The sequence below is a fragment of the Rhipicephalus microplus genome, chromosome 6 (assembly GCF_043290135.1).
Source record: "Rhipicephalus microplus isolate Deutch F79 chromosome 6, USDA_Rmic, whole genome shotgun sequence".
Taxonomy (NCBI): domain Eukaryota; kingdom Metazoa; phylum Arthropoda; class Arachnida; order Ixodida; family Ixodidae; genus Rhipicephalus; species Rhipicephalus microplus.
Genome location: NC_134705.1, coordinates 112414448 through 112429197, shown reverse-complemented (window position 1 = coordinate 112429197; position 14750 = coordinate 112414448). Strand labels below are relative to the sequence as shown.

The 14750-nt window shown below is 42.0% G+C and overlaps 1 protein-coding gene across 1 annotated transcript in view; it reads right to left on the bottom strand.

Moving 5' to 3' along the window:
• Positions 1-254: 254 nt before the first annotated feature.
• The window catches only part of tw (Protein O-mannosyl-transferase 2), a 43187-nt gene continuing 28691 nt past the window's right edge, over positions 255-14750 (bottom strand). Inside the window, exons 12-20 of the mRNA XM_075866443.1 lie at positions 14658-14736; positions 12075-12226; positions 10310-10398; positions 10165-10241; positions 9154-9225; positions 7247-7403; positions 5742-5882; positions 2302-2413; positions 255-482 (exon numbers count right to left, since the gene is read on the bottom strand). Coding sequence (XP_075722558.1) covers positions 377-482; positions 2302-2413; positions 5742-5882; positions 7247-7403; positions 9154-9225; positions 10165-10241; positions 10310-10398; positions 12075-12226; positions 14658-14736 — 985 coding nt within the window. The 3' untranslated portion in view covers positions 255-376. The remainder of the gene's footprint in view (positions 483-2301; positions 2414-5741; positions 5883-7246; positions 7404-9153; positions 9226-10164; positions 10242-10309; positions 10399-12074; positions 12227-14657; positions 14737-14750) is intronic.

Sequence of the window (14750 nt, the reverse complement as noted above, 5' to 3'; positions counted from 1 at the left end):
CTGTCGGCTTTATTTTCTTCCCGTGCTCTCTGCTTCCTGAAGTGGTCAATAAAATCATTGTAATACGTATCTGCTATACAACGTCACTCTGATGCACAATTTATTTATTCGACAGAACAATGTGTTTTGTCTATCCCTCAGGTCTGTCCCTCCGTAAGTGAAACTTCTCATTGAAGAAACACATTTGCCTGGTGCCTTGAACTAGTACCCGAAATTAGTATCTCCATATAAACAAGAACTCTGTGCACGGATACTGCAATATATTAATCACTGTTAATTTATTATTCGTTTATCATACATGTCAGGTTCCTGCGGTGACAGAGGCCTACGAGTGTTTGCCCCTGTCACTGCAGGAATTGAAGGAAAACAATTGCACTCAAAATTCCCAAGTGTCGAGCCACCGCAGTCCGTGCATGGTGCTGTTCTCGTGGACCGAGACGGAACCGTCCATGCCGTAGGCAAGAGGTGAGAACAAGTAGAAACTGTTGAGTGAAGAGAAAAAAAAAAACACAAGTTCAAGTAAATGTGAACCACTCAAGAAATATGAGAAAATGCATGCATAGTTAGACATTTTGTGCGACTTCAGCACTTCCAAGTTTGATTTGCATCGTACAAAGAGCCCTGAAGAAGTGCTTAGAACAACACTTCGTTAAGTAATCATGGAATGGCTTCGCCAAAGGAGTTTTGCGCCCCACGAATCGACCGCTGCAAAATTTTTTAGAAACTGTCAACTACATGCACGGTAAAATTTGTCACGTCGTGTAATATCTTTCTCTCTTCTTTTGTACCGACGAGCACACTGGAAGCTGAGCAGCGGGAGATGGCACGAAGGAAAGGAGTTGGTGCGCATCACGAGCATGAGCACTTAATTTTTTTCTTATTTGAACACATGGCTTACTGTCAGTGTTATTGCAAATGAGTGCACGGGTATGTGGTGGCCTCCTGTGGTGGCCGCAGCGAATACGCAGTTCACAGTGCTCAAATAAGCCAATGGTAGTGAAATGGGGTCATTTGATCATCACGGTACATGGCATAATTAGTAGAAAGAAGAGGGACCGATTTCTAGCTGACTAAAAATTAATTGTATATTCCAGGCCGCGTGTTGCGCCATTATCTTCAGCTCTCGTGTTCTCAAATGCTGCCGACTAACCATCGGCAGCATTTTCTGAACATGCTGAAAGAGAGTTGCGTGGCCCCTCTAAGGTACACTCGTTAAAAAATTTTGTCGTACGACTTGTTCAGAATAAGGCATTTTTTTCACAAGAGGAACAACCACATTTTATTGCCCGCACGTAGGCAACAGCTGTGTCTTCCACTGGTTTCATTTTGATAAGGTTTTAATTTATTGCCACAGCAGTTGATACGGGAACTCAAGTTTTGCCCTCACCAAGAGTGCAGACGTGAGGTTTCGCGGAACGTCCAGATCGATACCATTGTCCTGCACGCCACAGGTTTACGTGAATGACAAAGCACAAGGCCTGGCCCACTACAGTGCACTGCTAAGACACATGTTCTACATACGAGTGAAAGCATGTAAGGGCTCCCGGTGAGCCCTGCGTGGAGATGAAACGCGCCAGCCGTACATGTTATGCGAAAGGCACATGAGAAGGCCCCAACGGTAGTGCAGAGCAACTCCAGCAGAAACTTTGCACTTTTATCGGCCAGCCGTGATCGCACAAGGTACTGCACATCCTATATTTGCGGGGACTGGCAGGCGGTTCACGTCTTCGTGCGTGTTGTGTTCTTGTCGCAATGTTTGTGTCGTCGGCAGCTCACCCGAAAGACACCATGCCGACGTTATATACAGTCGAACCCCTTTATAAGAGACACTGATGTCAGGGAGAAATGGGTATAAGGGACACAGAGACACATGTGTGCCTGGATAAAAATAAATGTTGGAAAACACATACAAGGTGCCCTGCTTATAAAAGACACCTCATAGAAAAGGCAAAAATTATTCCCTGGTGCATGTCTCTTATAAGGGGGTTTAGCTTTATCTTGCTCAGGAAGGATGCTGGTAAATTGCCACTCATTGCCCCAGAATGTCCACTAAAGGCACTAAACCACATTTGTATTTTTGTAGGAGGCGATTCAAACCAGTCTCATGGTTCGAATCTGCTCCTTTACGAATTGCAGAAACAAGCATCACAAATAACCACAAGTCCTTAGCAGAGGAAACTAAAACTGGCTGCCTAGTCAAGACTGCAACAAGGTCATGCCACTATTTTTTCTCTCCCTTGTGTCATCAAGTCTCCACAGTCCCATCAAGTGAAGCAACACTCCTGCAGCGATCGTGCTCACCTGTACAGAATGACTGAAAGATAGCAACCCATGATCCAGTGGTGCGCAGACAGCCTGATTTTCTCAGGTAAGAAGGTTGGCACCACACGGAGGACATAGTCCAGCACCACACCTGTAGCCAAGGAAAAGTGCACTTTTAGTGACAAGGCTTTTGCTAAGCCCAGAGACACTCTATCAGTTGAGTACAATGGTATCATCATCGTCACGAATAAAATAACTCAAGCCGACAAGCGCTACATCGTCCTCTTCTTCGTCTTCTGCTTCGCTATTCGAACACGTGTGCCCATTTGTATAGCACAGGATGCAATAGCTCGGACAGGTGACGGGACTAGTGCACAGAGAAATAAAGAGATGAAAAAATACAAAGAGAAGAAGAGAGAAAAATACTAAGAACAAGGCAAGAGTAGAAACAAAGAAAGAGAAGGAAATAGACGCAGATAGAGAAAGAGGAGAAACAGAGAAATAAATAAAAACCAAGTCAAAAAGAAATAAAAAAAACAATAAAAAAGAAAGGGAGAAGAAAGAAAGTGAAAAATAATGGCAAAGATTAAAGGCTGCCCAGCTTTACTGTTCCTTCAGACTTGACAGCACTAGTGCGAAGCTGCGTTGATTTCTTTTAATGCCCATAGCGACCGATCGACTCTTTCTTCCATTCTTACGGCAGCAAATCAAATTTCCTCTGCTTATAGAATTACAGGCCAATGTTACATGGAGAACAAGCCGAACAGCCGGCCATGGAGATGACCCTAGTGGTCGTAGAATGTAGAGGTCATTTGAAGAGAAGGGAAGGTGTGGGCACCTACAGAACTGGCTGTTTGGGCAAATAAACACTAATGTCACATCAAAGGTTAGTGAAACTTGTAGATTGGTGATGTCTCAGTATGGCATGCTGTAGACGGGGGAAAAAAAAAAAAAAACGGCAAGGAAGAACAGGTGCAGGAAAAGAAGGCGAAAGGACGAAGTTGGAACTACCAGTCGTTATCGCCAGCTTCGTCCTGTCCCCTCTTTTTCCTGTGCCCGTTGTTTCTTGCCAACTCTCTTCCATCTACAGTCATTCACCAACTTTTTTAAGATGGTATGCTCTCGCGATGACTGCGGCAAAAAAGGAATGATGACTCAAGGCTATGCGTGAATGGTAGGCTGCCGTTGTTTACATCTTCATATGAAATAGTATCAACTAAGTTAAAATTACATGACAGTAATGAGGCTTGACTGCATGTCGACGGTATGAGCAAACTTGGTGCGTGTCACTGTATTTGCATATGATAACGGGCACATCATCATCTTGAGCTTTCTTTTTCTTCTTGTTGTGACCAAGCTTGATTAAAGTTTTCAAGATGCTTCAGTCATTTCAGGAAGTGCAAAGACCATTTTAATGCACAGGGCAAGCTGTAGAACTAAAAAAAAAAAGGCACAATGACGGAACCACACACTGGCACTAGTTTTTGTACTCAATGCGCATTATTTGCCTTGTTTCCACACAGCTGCTTATCTCTGCTGTCGACCATTCACTATGTGCTTTCTATTTGGCTGGACATTGCCCTAATTTGGACTAATGTATTTGTCCTCCATCGGCTACAAGTGCATACTAAAAAAAGCACAGAGGAAAAAAAAAGCACGCTAGAAAGTTGACCAAGAGCATTTTACACCCACATACACTATTTACTTCGAATTATGTCGAATTATGACAGGTAGATTGCCACTATCCCTCAAGAGGAAGGTACATAACAGCTGCATCTTGCCGGTACTTAGCTACGGAGCAGAAACCTGGAGACTTACAAAGAGGGTTCAGCTTAAATTGAGGACGACGCAGCGAGCAATGGAAAAAAAAATGGTAGGTGTAAACTTAAGAGACAAGAAGAGAGCAGAGTGGATTAGGGAACAAACGGGGGTTAAGGATATCATAGCTGAAATCAAGAAGAAGAAATAGACATGGGCTGGGCATGTAGTGTGTAGACAGGATAACCGCTGGTCATTTAGGGTAACAATTGGATTCCCAGAGAAGGCAAGCGGGTTAGGGGGAGACAGAAGGTTAGGTGGAGATGAGATTAAAAAGTTAGTTTGCGGGTATAAATTGGCAGCAGCAAGCACAGGACCGGGTTGACTGGCGGAACATGGGAGAGGCCTTTGTCTTGCAGTGCACGTAGTCAGGCTGATGATGATGATGATGACACAATTTACTGAGGAGTATAAAAGCATAAAAACAAAATAATGAGATGAATTCTGCGTGTGCAAACAGACAGAATTATCTGAGCAATATTGTCTCACCCTTTCGGGACTGAATTTTTTTTTAACTGGCAGAATTTTTTTTTCTTTCTCATTGATTTCAAGTTACTATAACCTTAACAACACAAAAATATTTTTTTCATAGCATCCCATCAGTATACAAAAGAACAAAATAGCTTCATGTCCCAAATATAGGACAACAAGGCTTAGTGGGTCTAAAGTGAAATATGGTGAATTTAAATACATCTATTTATTTAACCTTGTTAGTGCAAGATCCCCTCGTGAAACTAAGATACAGCAATTACGTATTAGTTACAGGGCCTAAACTGTCCAATAGCAAATCATTGTGCCCTTGATACACAGCTCCTAACTGCACTTGAATGGTGATCGTCTACTTAATGAACACTTTGGAAGATCCAACATCATAAAAAATTGCCGAATCCTGCTTTGCAGCACCGGAGTTAATTCCGCTGATGTTTGCAAGAGGAATCTGATTGAACTACACTTAATTGTCGTATTCTTCTAGCTCCATCACACACCATTATTATATTTCATAAAATGAATTATAATTCATTACGTACTATTTCACTATTAGACACCCCTTATATATTATCTAAGTGATGTGGCCAGGTTTCTCCACTAGAATAACAAGAAATTAAGAGCTTTTACAAGAGCTACACATATGGAATAGCCTGAATGCATTCAGCGGTCTGACAACCACTGAGCCCTAGTGTCCTATATTTAGGACAAAAAGATTGACCCCTGCTGCGGGCGATACGTTAGTGTTAGGGAAGACCCACTCGGTAAATAGGAAGTTAGACATCTTAGAAACAATGAGAAGATATACGATAGCTACTGGTCTAATAGACTAGTAAGGTGTCATTCATTATTTGGTTGTGGCGAGTGTCATGGTTATTGCAATCCGCCATTTTGTTTTCTACTTTGCATAGTTCCAAACAAGAGGACGACGAAAAAATTACTACCTATGCTTGCACAGTTGTAGTGAGGATGGTTCAGAGATTTTTTTAAATTTCTGACTTCATTATGTCACATTTGGCAGCAAAGTTTCTTCATGTCCTTTTTATGCCAAGGTCGAAAGGGCATGGTCAAAGTTAAAGTGACAAAGCGAAATCAAAGCAAACATTCTCTAAATATATGAGAAGGGATGAAAGGAATGAACGGGACAATGAATTCATAGAATGCTCTTCGCTCACCTGACAGCATTGAGCTGAAGATTAGCGCCGGGAAGTAGTGATGAAAGTAGAGCACTCGACCCATCCCGTAGAAGGGCAGATAGTGCAGAGCCCAACCGATGACGAGCCAAGTCGCAGAACGAGTAAGGCGACGGTCACGATCTGTAAGTAGGAGAGAGCAACTTTAGGGGGGAGGAGGTTGTTGCAGGCTCGTCTAGCCCTGCAACATTACTATGTGTGCAATTTGTCCCACCTGAATGTCTGCTTTCAGGTTAAACCATATAGCATGGCCAAACTCTGAACTATTGAGCAAACGTTTTTATTCCCAAATAGGGCACTTCTACCGCCAACAAGGTTTGGAAAATTTTTATTTGCAGTCAGGTAAGTGCAACCCTGTTTTCCACCACCTTTTCGCACCAAATCACGTTCTCGTGACAGTTAGCGCCACGAGAATTTGCAATTTGGGTAACAGTATGGTCACTGATACCAAACAATTAACTTGGTCCCCAAATGGTGAACTAATGTGATTTCACAATAATTTGAAGACGCTGAAAGGTCATAACTGGAATTCTTTCCTGCGGCATGGCCTCTTCTGCACAGACTGCACATTCCCCCAGACGAAGCAATCTGTACGTGGCAATAGTAAAAGAAGCAATGTGTACTCAAACATTCCTGCCCACAGGTTTACGACGATAGCTTCTTGATTCACTATAGATGGCTCAAGTCCTCTGCTAAGAAAGTACAGATATAAAGCCCATTAAAGAAGCATTCTACATGTAGGGCAACTGGGCACATATGGTTCAAGTGAAAAACATGGTTGTCGCACAACAGCGCAGCATGACAAGGCACAAGAACACAAGCACTAGAAGGCGCACGGCAACAAGGCGTGCAGTGCAACGGAACAGTTCACATGCCGGCAACCCGTGAGCCATCCCCCGTTCGGTACCGTGCCAGGCTTTCACCCTACAACAAAATGCCCTACGATCTGTGTCACTCACTACCATTTCTAACAAAGTTCAAAGCAACGTTCAAGAGTAACGTTCAAGAAAAACGTTCAAGAGAAAGTTCAAGTAAAAGAGTAAAAGTTCAATGACAACATTTCAAAGCCACCCAATTTCTGAGCACCCACAAGGCACCCAAGTTCTGAGCAACAACAAGTGACATGTCTAGCCATCACAGAGCACCAGCTGCTGCAGATTATCATGTTACTAGCTTACAGCAATCCAGTAAATTTATCTCTTTGCCCAAAAGCCTGCATGACGTCTTCTGCTGAAAACCTACCATGGTCACATAACAGCGTTGCAGCAACCAGGATGCTTGCTTTACCTTGAATTTGCTCATTCCACAATCTCCCCTTTATTAAAGCAATAAACTAGCGAAAGAATCAGCCTTTACTAGTCTACTAGCGTGTCGACATTCTGCTCTTATTATTGGCACGTACGAGAAGCCAGGCCTCTAAAGTGAAACACGCTTAAAGCATGCAGAGAGAGGAATCGCAAGGCGTAATTGCAAGTCCCACGACAGACCTTCCGTCTCGGGGCTACCCATGTAGCCTCGCTGCTGCCGCACCAGCACGTACAGCTGGATGAAGCCGTAGAGGGCCATGCAAACCAGGTTGCCCCACCAGATCACAGGGTTGCCCAGCAGGTAGACGCGGTACTGGACGCCCGAGAAGAACTGACCCTGAAAGACGACCACATGGGATAAGGAAAGACTGAGAACGCCCAATGTTGTGCTGTCGAATTGCCGAAAGGGCATCGAAAATCGCACACTGCATGAAATAACTTTTCCACTGGTCAATAACACAGGTGAAATTTATTAGCGGCAGCATGCACTACCTTTCACAGTTCTACGCAAATCTGAGACATCAATTTCAGTGGGTAATATTATAAATACCGCATTTACTCACGTAATGAAAGCACTTTTTTCTCGAAAACTCGGAGCAACGTTGGGGGTGCGTTTATTATGCGGAACAAATTTTATGAAAACATTTTTGAGATGAGCAAAAAAAAGCTGTAATGCAAAAAAAAAAAGTTAGATTGCTCAGACTTTCGCAATTGACGTACATGTACACTGCTTAAAAACAGCTTTTTTGTTGCACTTTACTCATCTTCGGAGATTGATGGCGCTATCTTCGGCAAGCTGTCCCCACACCACCTGTGCATGCCATACAAGCGTTTTTTGGCTATCTTTTCTCGCAATCATTTAACCGCAACAGTAGTATCTGCTATGATTTCCAGGAGTGCCAGAAGCGTGCACTACAATGCTACGATGCACTTTGCCAACTTCGCGGCAACCTCACATGACGACTGCGATGATGCCGTTGACATTGTAGCAAGTAACCAACATTAAAGTAAGCTACCCCTGAAGCACCAAACCAATCCGTTAATAGCAAGATTACTGACAAAATATGGCTGCCGCCTCACTTTCACATGAGAAGTTCCTGTACGCGCGGAAAACAAATGAAGCGAGAGCCGGGGGTGCTACCATGTTGTGAAAATTGTCATGATCTTTTTTTGGGCGACACGTGATCTCTTCTGGTTTTCAAGATACCTGCTATGTGATAGCGATGAATGACCTTTCGCGACAGGATACCTGTCGTCGTCGCTCGAAAATTGTGTGCACATTGTTGGGCCTAACGTTTCGTATTTGCAGGAAGCGACTGTTGGTTGGCACGGGCAGTTTTGTGACCTTCGCTCGCTTTTGCTCGCTGTGTGCTTATCGCCTGCAATGTCTCTACACTCGTACCATTCGTGAACCCCACTGTGGCGCACAGATGAAAAAGACAGGAGACGTGCGGTGCACAGACAGGAAGAAAAACAATACGGCGCGTGTCAATGGGCGAAGGGGGTGGAGCGAGCTGAGGTGGTCGAGTGGGGTCGGCATAATAATAGAAAACGAAAGAGAGCCAAAGGGTAAGGAGACGCCAGGTGTCGGTTAGTGGGACTGCAGAGGAATAATGTAGGGGGTGTGTTTACTACGCGGGGACAAAAAAAAATCAAAATTTTGACGACTGAAGTTGTGGGTGAGTCTATTGTGCGAGTGCATTCATTACGAGAGTAAATATGGTAATACTATTAGTCGAATTGGTTGCTGTCCCAGAACCACTGCATCAGGTACAGTACGAAAAACTTTACTTAGAGCTTCCTGAGAACTGCCATCGCTGATGGCAACACCAGGTAAGTAAGAACAAACAGAAAAAACAAGTACAGGCATAGAAAAGCATATTCACTTCCTTACATTTCAGCTATAGGAATGCCTTTTTGAAAAGGCTTACTTAGATTGTTTGCTTGTAATAGCATACAATATCAATAAGAGCAATATGCGTGTATCGCAACCCTGGTACAAAATCTAGGAGTGATACAGGAACAAGCCGTGGGTAAAGTTACTCCAAAGAGAAAGATTTGTGACTAGTGATGTCATGTTGAAATACCTTGTAGTTGATCGGCCACTGCCAAGGACGGGAGGTGACTTCACCCTCTTTGGGCTTCAGACCAGCATTGCCCTGGCAAGCAAGCGCGGTTATCCAAATTTTATTAGTGTGAACTGGCAGTAAACATGGGGTGCACTGCTTCATCGTTTAGCAAATACTTACGATCAACAAGTGCTGAAATTATAAAAATTAACACAGTAGTATTAGATACAGTTGAACCTAAATAGAAAAACACAAATATTGTAGCAAATTATTGAATAACAAATCATATAAAAAGCTTCTCAGCCCTTTATAGAGTGTGAAAGATATCAGCTTTCAACGAATACCTCATGCAAATAAGCCACTTTTTCTTTCTCAGATACAACTTCATTCATAACATCGTTTTTGCTGCTCTCGAACATTATGCAGCAGTCAAAAAATTGCTACTTACTATTGAGACATTTCTATTTTGGCTATGAAAATGCTGACATGCCTCCAGCAGGCTTCTTTCAATGATGAGCATGTAATTTGCATGGTTTTGGATAATTTTCCTTATTTCACAAATGATGATTATGAAATCAACAGCTCAAGTTCAACAGCACGGGGACTTGTTAGTCAAGCAATTGATAACAAATCGCTACTAATAAACTGCCCAATGGCAAAAGCTGTAAACGACATCTCATAGTAAGCAGTGAGAAGACGCCAGAAGGATGTGCAAGCAATATGGGCCGGTAAACACAAAATACTGTCATAACTGCCTACCAAGCTACTTAAAGTATAAGATGAGAAAACACAACACGAGTGTGGATTCATGACTGCAGGCTTATTTCTGTACTACACATATACTAAGGAAAAAAAATGCACAGGCATGCAGTAAGCAATATGCAATAAGCAATATGAATGAGCAAAGACACTTTGTGACAGACTTGGTCAATCAGCTGTCATTCTTTAAACCGCGTTTTCACATTGGAATAAAGTTTAGTAACTCCTAGCGTAGCTCGAGTGAGATAAAGGTCCCTGAAATTGACTGACCTGAAGCATGACTGCATGTGACTCCATGAACATCTTCAGGAATCCAGGGGCATAAGCCTCGAAGCTTACGTTCGGCACTGCGGCAAAGATGCACCTATGTGCACGTCGTTCTCGAGGAAATAAGGCAGACTTTCAGCCGACTTACAGTGCGGGTAATGGTTGTCCTCAACATTCCACAGGATGTTCTTGTCTCTCATGTTTGGGTGGCAGGTGACCTCCATTTGTTCGTAGCCCCTGGCGCCAAAATAAAACGAGAAAGAAACCCGGAATCATTAAAGTGATTTGCCCGGAAACATTTCTGCTTGCAAACATTTGACCGGCAATGCCCAAGATACAAGGTGTGTTCGCATGAAGAGATATGAAAAATTCCGACATGACCCATAACATAGAGCCTATGCCCTCTATAGAAGCGATACATCTAAAGATACATTTAGGTCTCTCCAATTGACGTGACAGTGCGTGTGAGGACAAGAGTAAGTTCCCATTATAAAGTCTAACGATTAAAGAGCAGAGACACATCACGCGATTTCTGACATTGGAAGGTGTTAAACCGGCCACCATACATTATTTATTTATTTATTTATTTATTTTAACATACTGCAGCCCCTCTTGGGGCTATAGCAGGAGTGGGTACATCGCACAAAACCGTGCATCGAACAAGTTCAATAATGAAACAAAAGCGAAAAGAAAGAAAGAAAACACAGTAACGACGAAACCAGGTGTTCGAAAGTCAACATAGAAGGAAGTGTACAGTTTTACCGGCATGGTAAAGGGTTACATAAAATCGACCTAATATACACATCTAAGTACAAAAGTGCACTCGTACAAAGGGGGAAAGGAAACAAAGCGGTATATGTACGTAGTTTACAATAGTTGTATTTTAGAAGGAAATGTAAGCAAGTCAAGAGAGCGCACGTGGCCAGGCAACAAATTCCAACGCTCAATCATTCGCGGAAAAAAGCTATATTTGAACGTGTCTGTGCGGGGATGATACGGGGAAACGTTAAGGGTGTGATTGCTTCTGGTCTGAGTGGGGCTTGCATATGTGACATATTTGTTCGATGACAGGCGATATGAACAGCGAATGATGCGGTGAAAAAAGGTTAGCGATTCAATTTCACGACGGGCAGCTAAGGTGGTTAGCTCTAGAGATACGAGGGCTGTGGTTGGTGAAAAAGCACAGTCATACCTGGGACAGATGAATCGGATGGCTTTCTTTTGAACGGCTTCAATTTTGTTAATTTCGCCTTTTCGGTAAGGGTTCCACACGAAGCATGCGTAGTCGAGTGTCGGTCGAATTAGTGTTTTATACATCAGGAGTTTGGTGTCTTTCGGTGCTTGGCTGAGTGTGCGCCGAAGATAACCCAGTTTCTTAAGTGACTTTGTGCATACATATTCGATGTGTTTCGACCAGGATAGGTTACTTGTGAAAATAATGCCAAGATACTTATATTCTGTAACTCTTTGGAGGTTTATGTCAGCGGATGAGTACGCGAAATTAGACAGGAAACGTTTGTGAGTAAAAGACATGGATACTGTTTTGCGGAAATTACGGACATCTGCCACGCTTTACACCACGCGCAATACCTAGAAAACGACTCGTTTAGTTTTTGCGTGTGATTTCCGTGTGTCTGGTCCCGTGATAAAACACCGGAAAGGGAAGTGCTTCAATGCGGATGACAAACTGAAGGTCGACGCTGTGGAGGATTGCGGTAGGTCTCTTTATGTCTACAGAAATGACGGGAGCAAGGATTCCTTCAGTTCGTTCATCAGTAGGATAGTTGTGATCAGGCACACAGTGTATACCACAAATAAAGCACTTTTTTTTTATACCCGCAAAGTTGTTTCTTACCTTTTTATTTGAACACCCGTATAAACTGCAAATCAGAAGCTTAGGCAATGTAGCTCACCACTTGGGAAGTTGCTTGTTGTGTGAGTGCAGGGCACAACCAGTGAGGTAGTGGATGAGTTTCAGCTTGCTGGTGACCGTCTGCAACACCTCGCCTGGCGTGCCACCCACGACGTCCACCTTCCAGACGTCGTTCGCATCACCGGTGCCGTTCTTTGATTCATCAAGAGATAGAAAACACATCCTTAACATATTTATTTTCTTCTTCAAGGGATAATCATGTAAATATGCAATTCCTCTCCTCAATAATCATAAAAGAGTGTAGCACGATTTTGGCCCTTGAAAAAGGGACAGTTTTTGTTACCTCAGCATGCAGTGTTAATGCTCTCCGCACGCTAGATTGATTGATTGATACGTGGGGATTATTCTCCAAAACCACCATATGATTATAACAGACGCCATAGTGGAGGGCTCCGGAAATTTCGATCACCTGTGGTTCTTTACCGTGCTCTCCCCAAACTAGAGCCCGTAAACAAGTTTAAGATGTAGGCTTATGCAAATAAAGAATTTTAGACTTGAATCAAATTCGAAGCGAATAGTAATTTTGATCGAATAATTTTGAATCAAATTAAAAAAGTATACATAGCATATTATAAAAAATGGGCATATTTGTTATGACCTAACTAAGCTACACAATATATTTATTTTAATTGAAATGAGACCTGTGCAAATGCCATTTTTTTTTCATCAAAGGAATTGAAAACAACTTTAAATTGTCAGCAGCAGAATTTCACTTTCGGTATAATGCAAGTGATATCCTGCAAAATGTATTACGTTTTGAAATTTTCTATACTTCGAGCATATAAGTTGGTATAACAAGAATATAAACTTAAAAATAAATCGAATCAACGATAATATGTTCATTTAACCTTGAAGTAAAGCTTTGTGGCAATGCGTATTTCCCCCGAACATGTGTTTTCATGACTTAGCATTCTGTCACTGCAGTAAAAGGACTTTTACAGAAGGTTACATGCAAATTAACTTACACGTGACAAGGTGCCTTCACTGCTTTGCACCCTTTTATTACGGCGAAACCACCTTTATGATGCGTTATGTGCAAATTAATATGCATTCAATCGTTCATTTCAAATAATTCCAAATTTTCAATATTATAAGTTCTATTCAAAATGAATTCGAGTACTGCATTATTTGTTAGAATATACAAAGCATTCTAATATTCGCACAAGCCTATTAAAATGTCTTAGCTTAATATTGAAGTGTTTGTTGTTCAGTATCCGCAAGCCAGCCCCACCACAATAGACATCATCATTATGAGTCGACACAGTTTACCGGGTTTACAAACTGTGCTTCTTAGATGCGGCTGAAATCGCTGTTGGAGTCGATGGACGTCATCTATTATTGTTTATGTGCAGCACATGCAGCTGAAACAGACCTAGGCCAGACTGTGTTGATACATCAGTGTGGAACTGCCCGCTTCTTATCAAAACAAAGTGTTCATTGAGGTAGCGGTATTAAATATATCATAACTGTGACAATATATTCAATGCATTCCAAGGCACCACAATACTATATTTGGGATTCTCAACACGAGCATTCTTATTCTGAACAACAGAACAAATATTTTGAAAATTTGTGTCCATACTCTTTTAAACATCACATTTGCAGCACTTAACTGAACTTTTTAGTAGAAGCATATATGAATGTCTTTTTTTCTTTTTTTTTCTATTCAAACAAACCTTTACATTTACTTTTGAAAACATACAGCGATTCAGCTTGTCAGATGGATGTCACCGAGACAGAACTTCTTTTGCAAAGTGCAACATACAAAATGACAAGTCAAATGTGAATGTACATCAAACAAAGTGCTTTCGGTGAGTGGTCTATGTGATGATGCCATCACCTCTCTTACATTTTTTCATTCATGTTGTAGCTTCCTTTTTACAAATTTTTCTCCGTGCCATTAAATGTCAATAAAACCATTTTTTAACCTCAGTTTTTTCTGCCCTCAGATATCACCTCGCACCATATTTAAGTCTGTATCATATGAAAAATTTCGTGTGAATTTGAAACCATGGATGTCAACAATAACTCTTTTCAATAACTTTAGCTGCTGGCAGAGAATGCCAATGCTGAAGGGTTGCTGTTTACACCAATTTGCCTGACTACTAAATGCAACTTTTTACAAACTATAAAATAATCAGAGCAGCTAAAATAAACAACAACAAAACAACAAGCATGCTCGGTTTTCATAGCAGCCTGCACTTTTTGTGGCACCTTTGATGTGAATGTCATTCTTGTTCCCTGGCTTAGCGATGTCTTGAACCATGGAGTTACACAAACTTATTGTCACAATATTCTTAATTATAAGGTTATAGACGATTGTATGGATATTTTATTTCGTGACTTGAATGAGTGTGCAATGCCACATTTCAGAGGTCAGCATGACGAGTCCAACACGACCGTTACTGGTGATGTGGGCTTTTAGAGAGAACCAAAAAAAATCTATATGCGGAGACAGGTTTGCTTATTTAAGGTCTCAGGTCGTCAAAAACACAAATGATGGCTTTGCTAATTGTTATTTCTATGTTGAACTCTTCACTCTGCTTTTTCTTTTTTTGCTTACCTCCCCGTAGCAGGTGACTTGGTAGTGTCGCTTCGTCACTGGCGCAGGCTCCTTGTGGGAGTGAAGGTTGCGAGTTGTGCTGCGCGATAATAA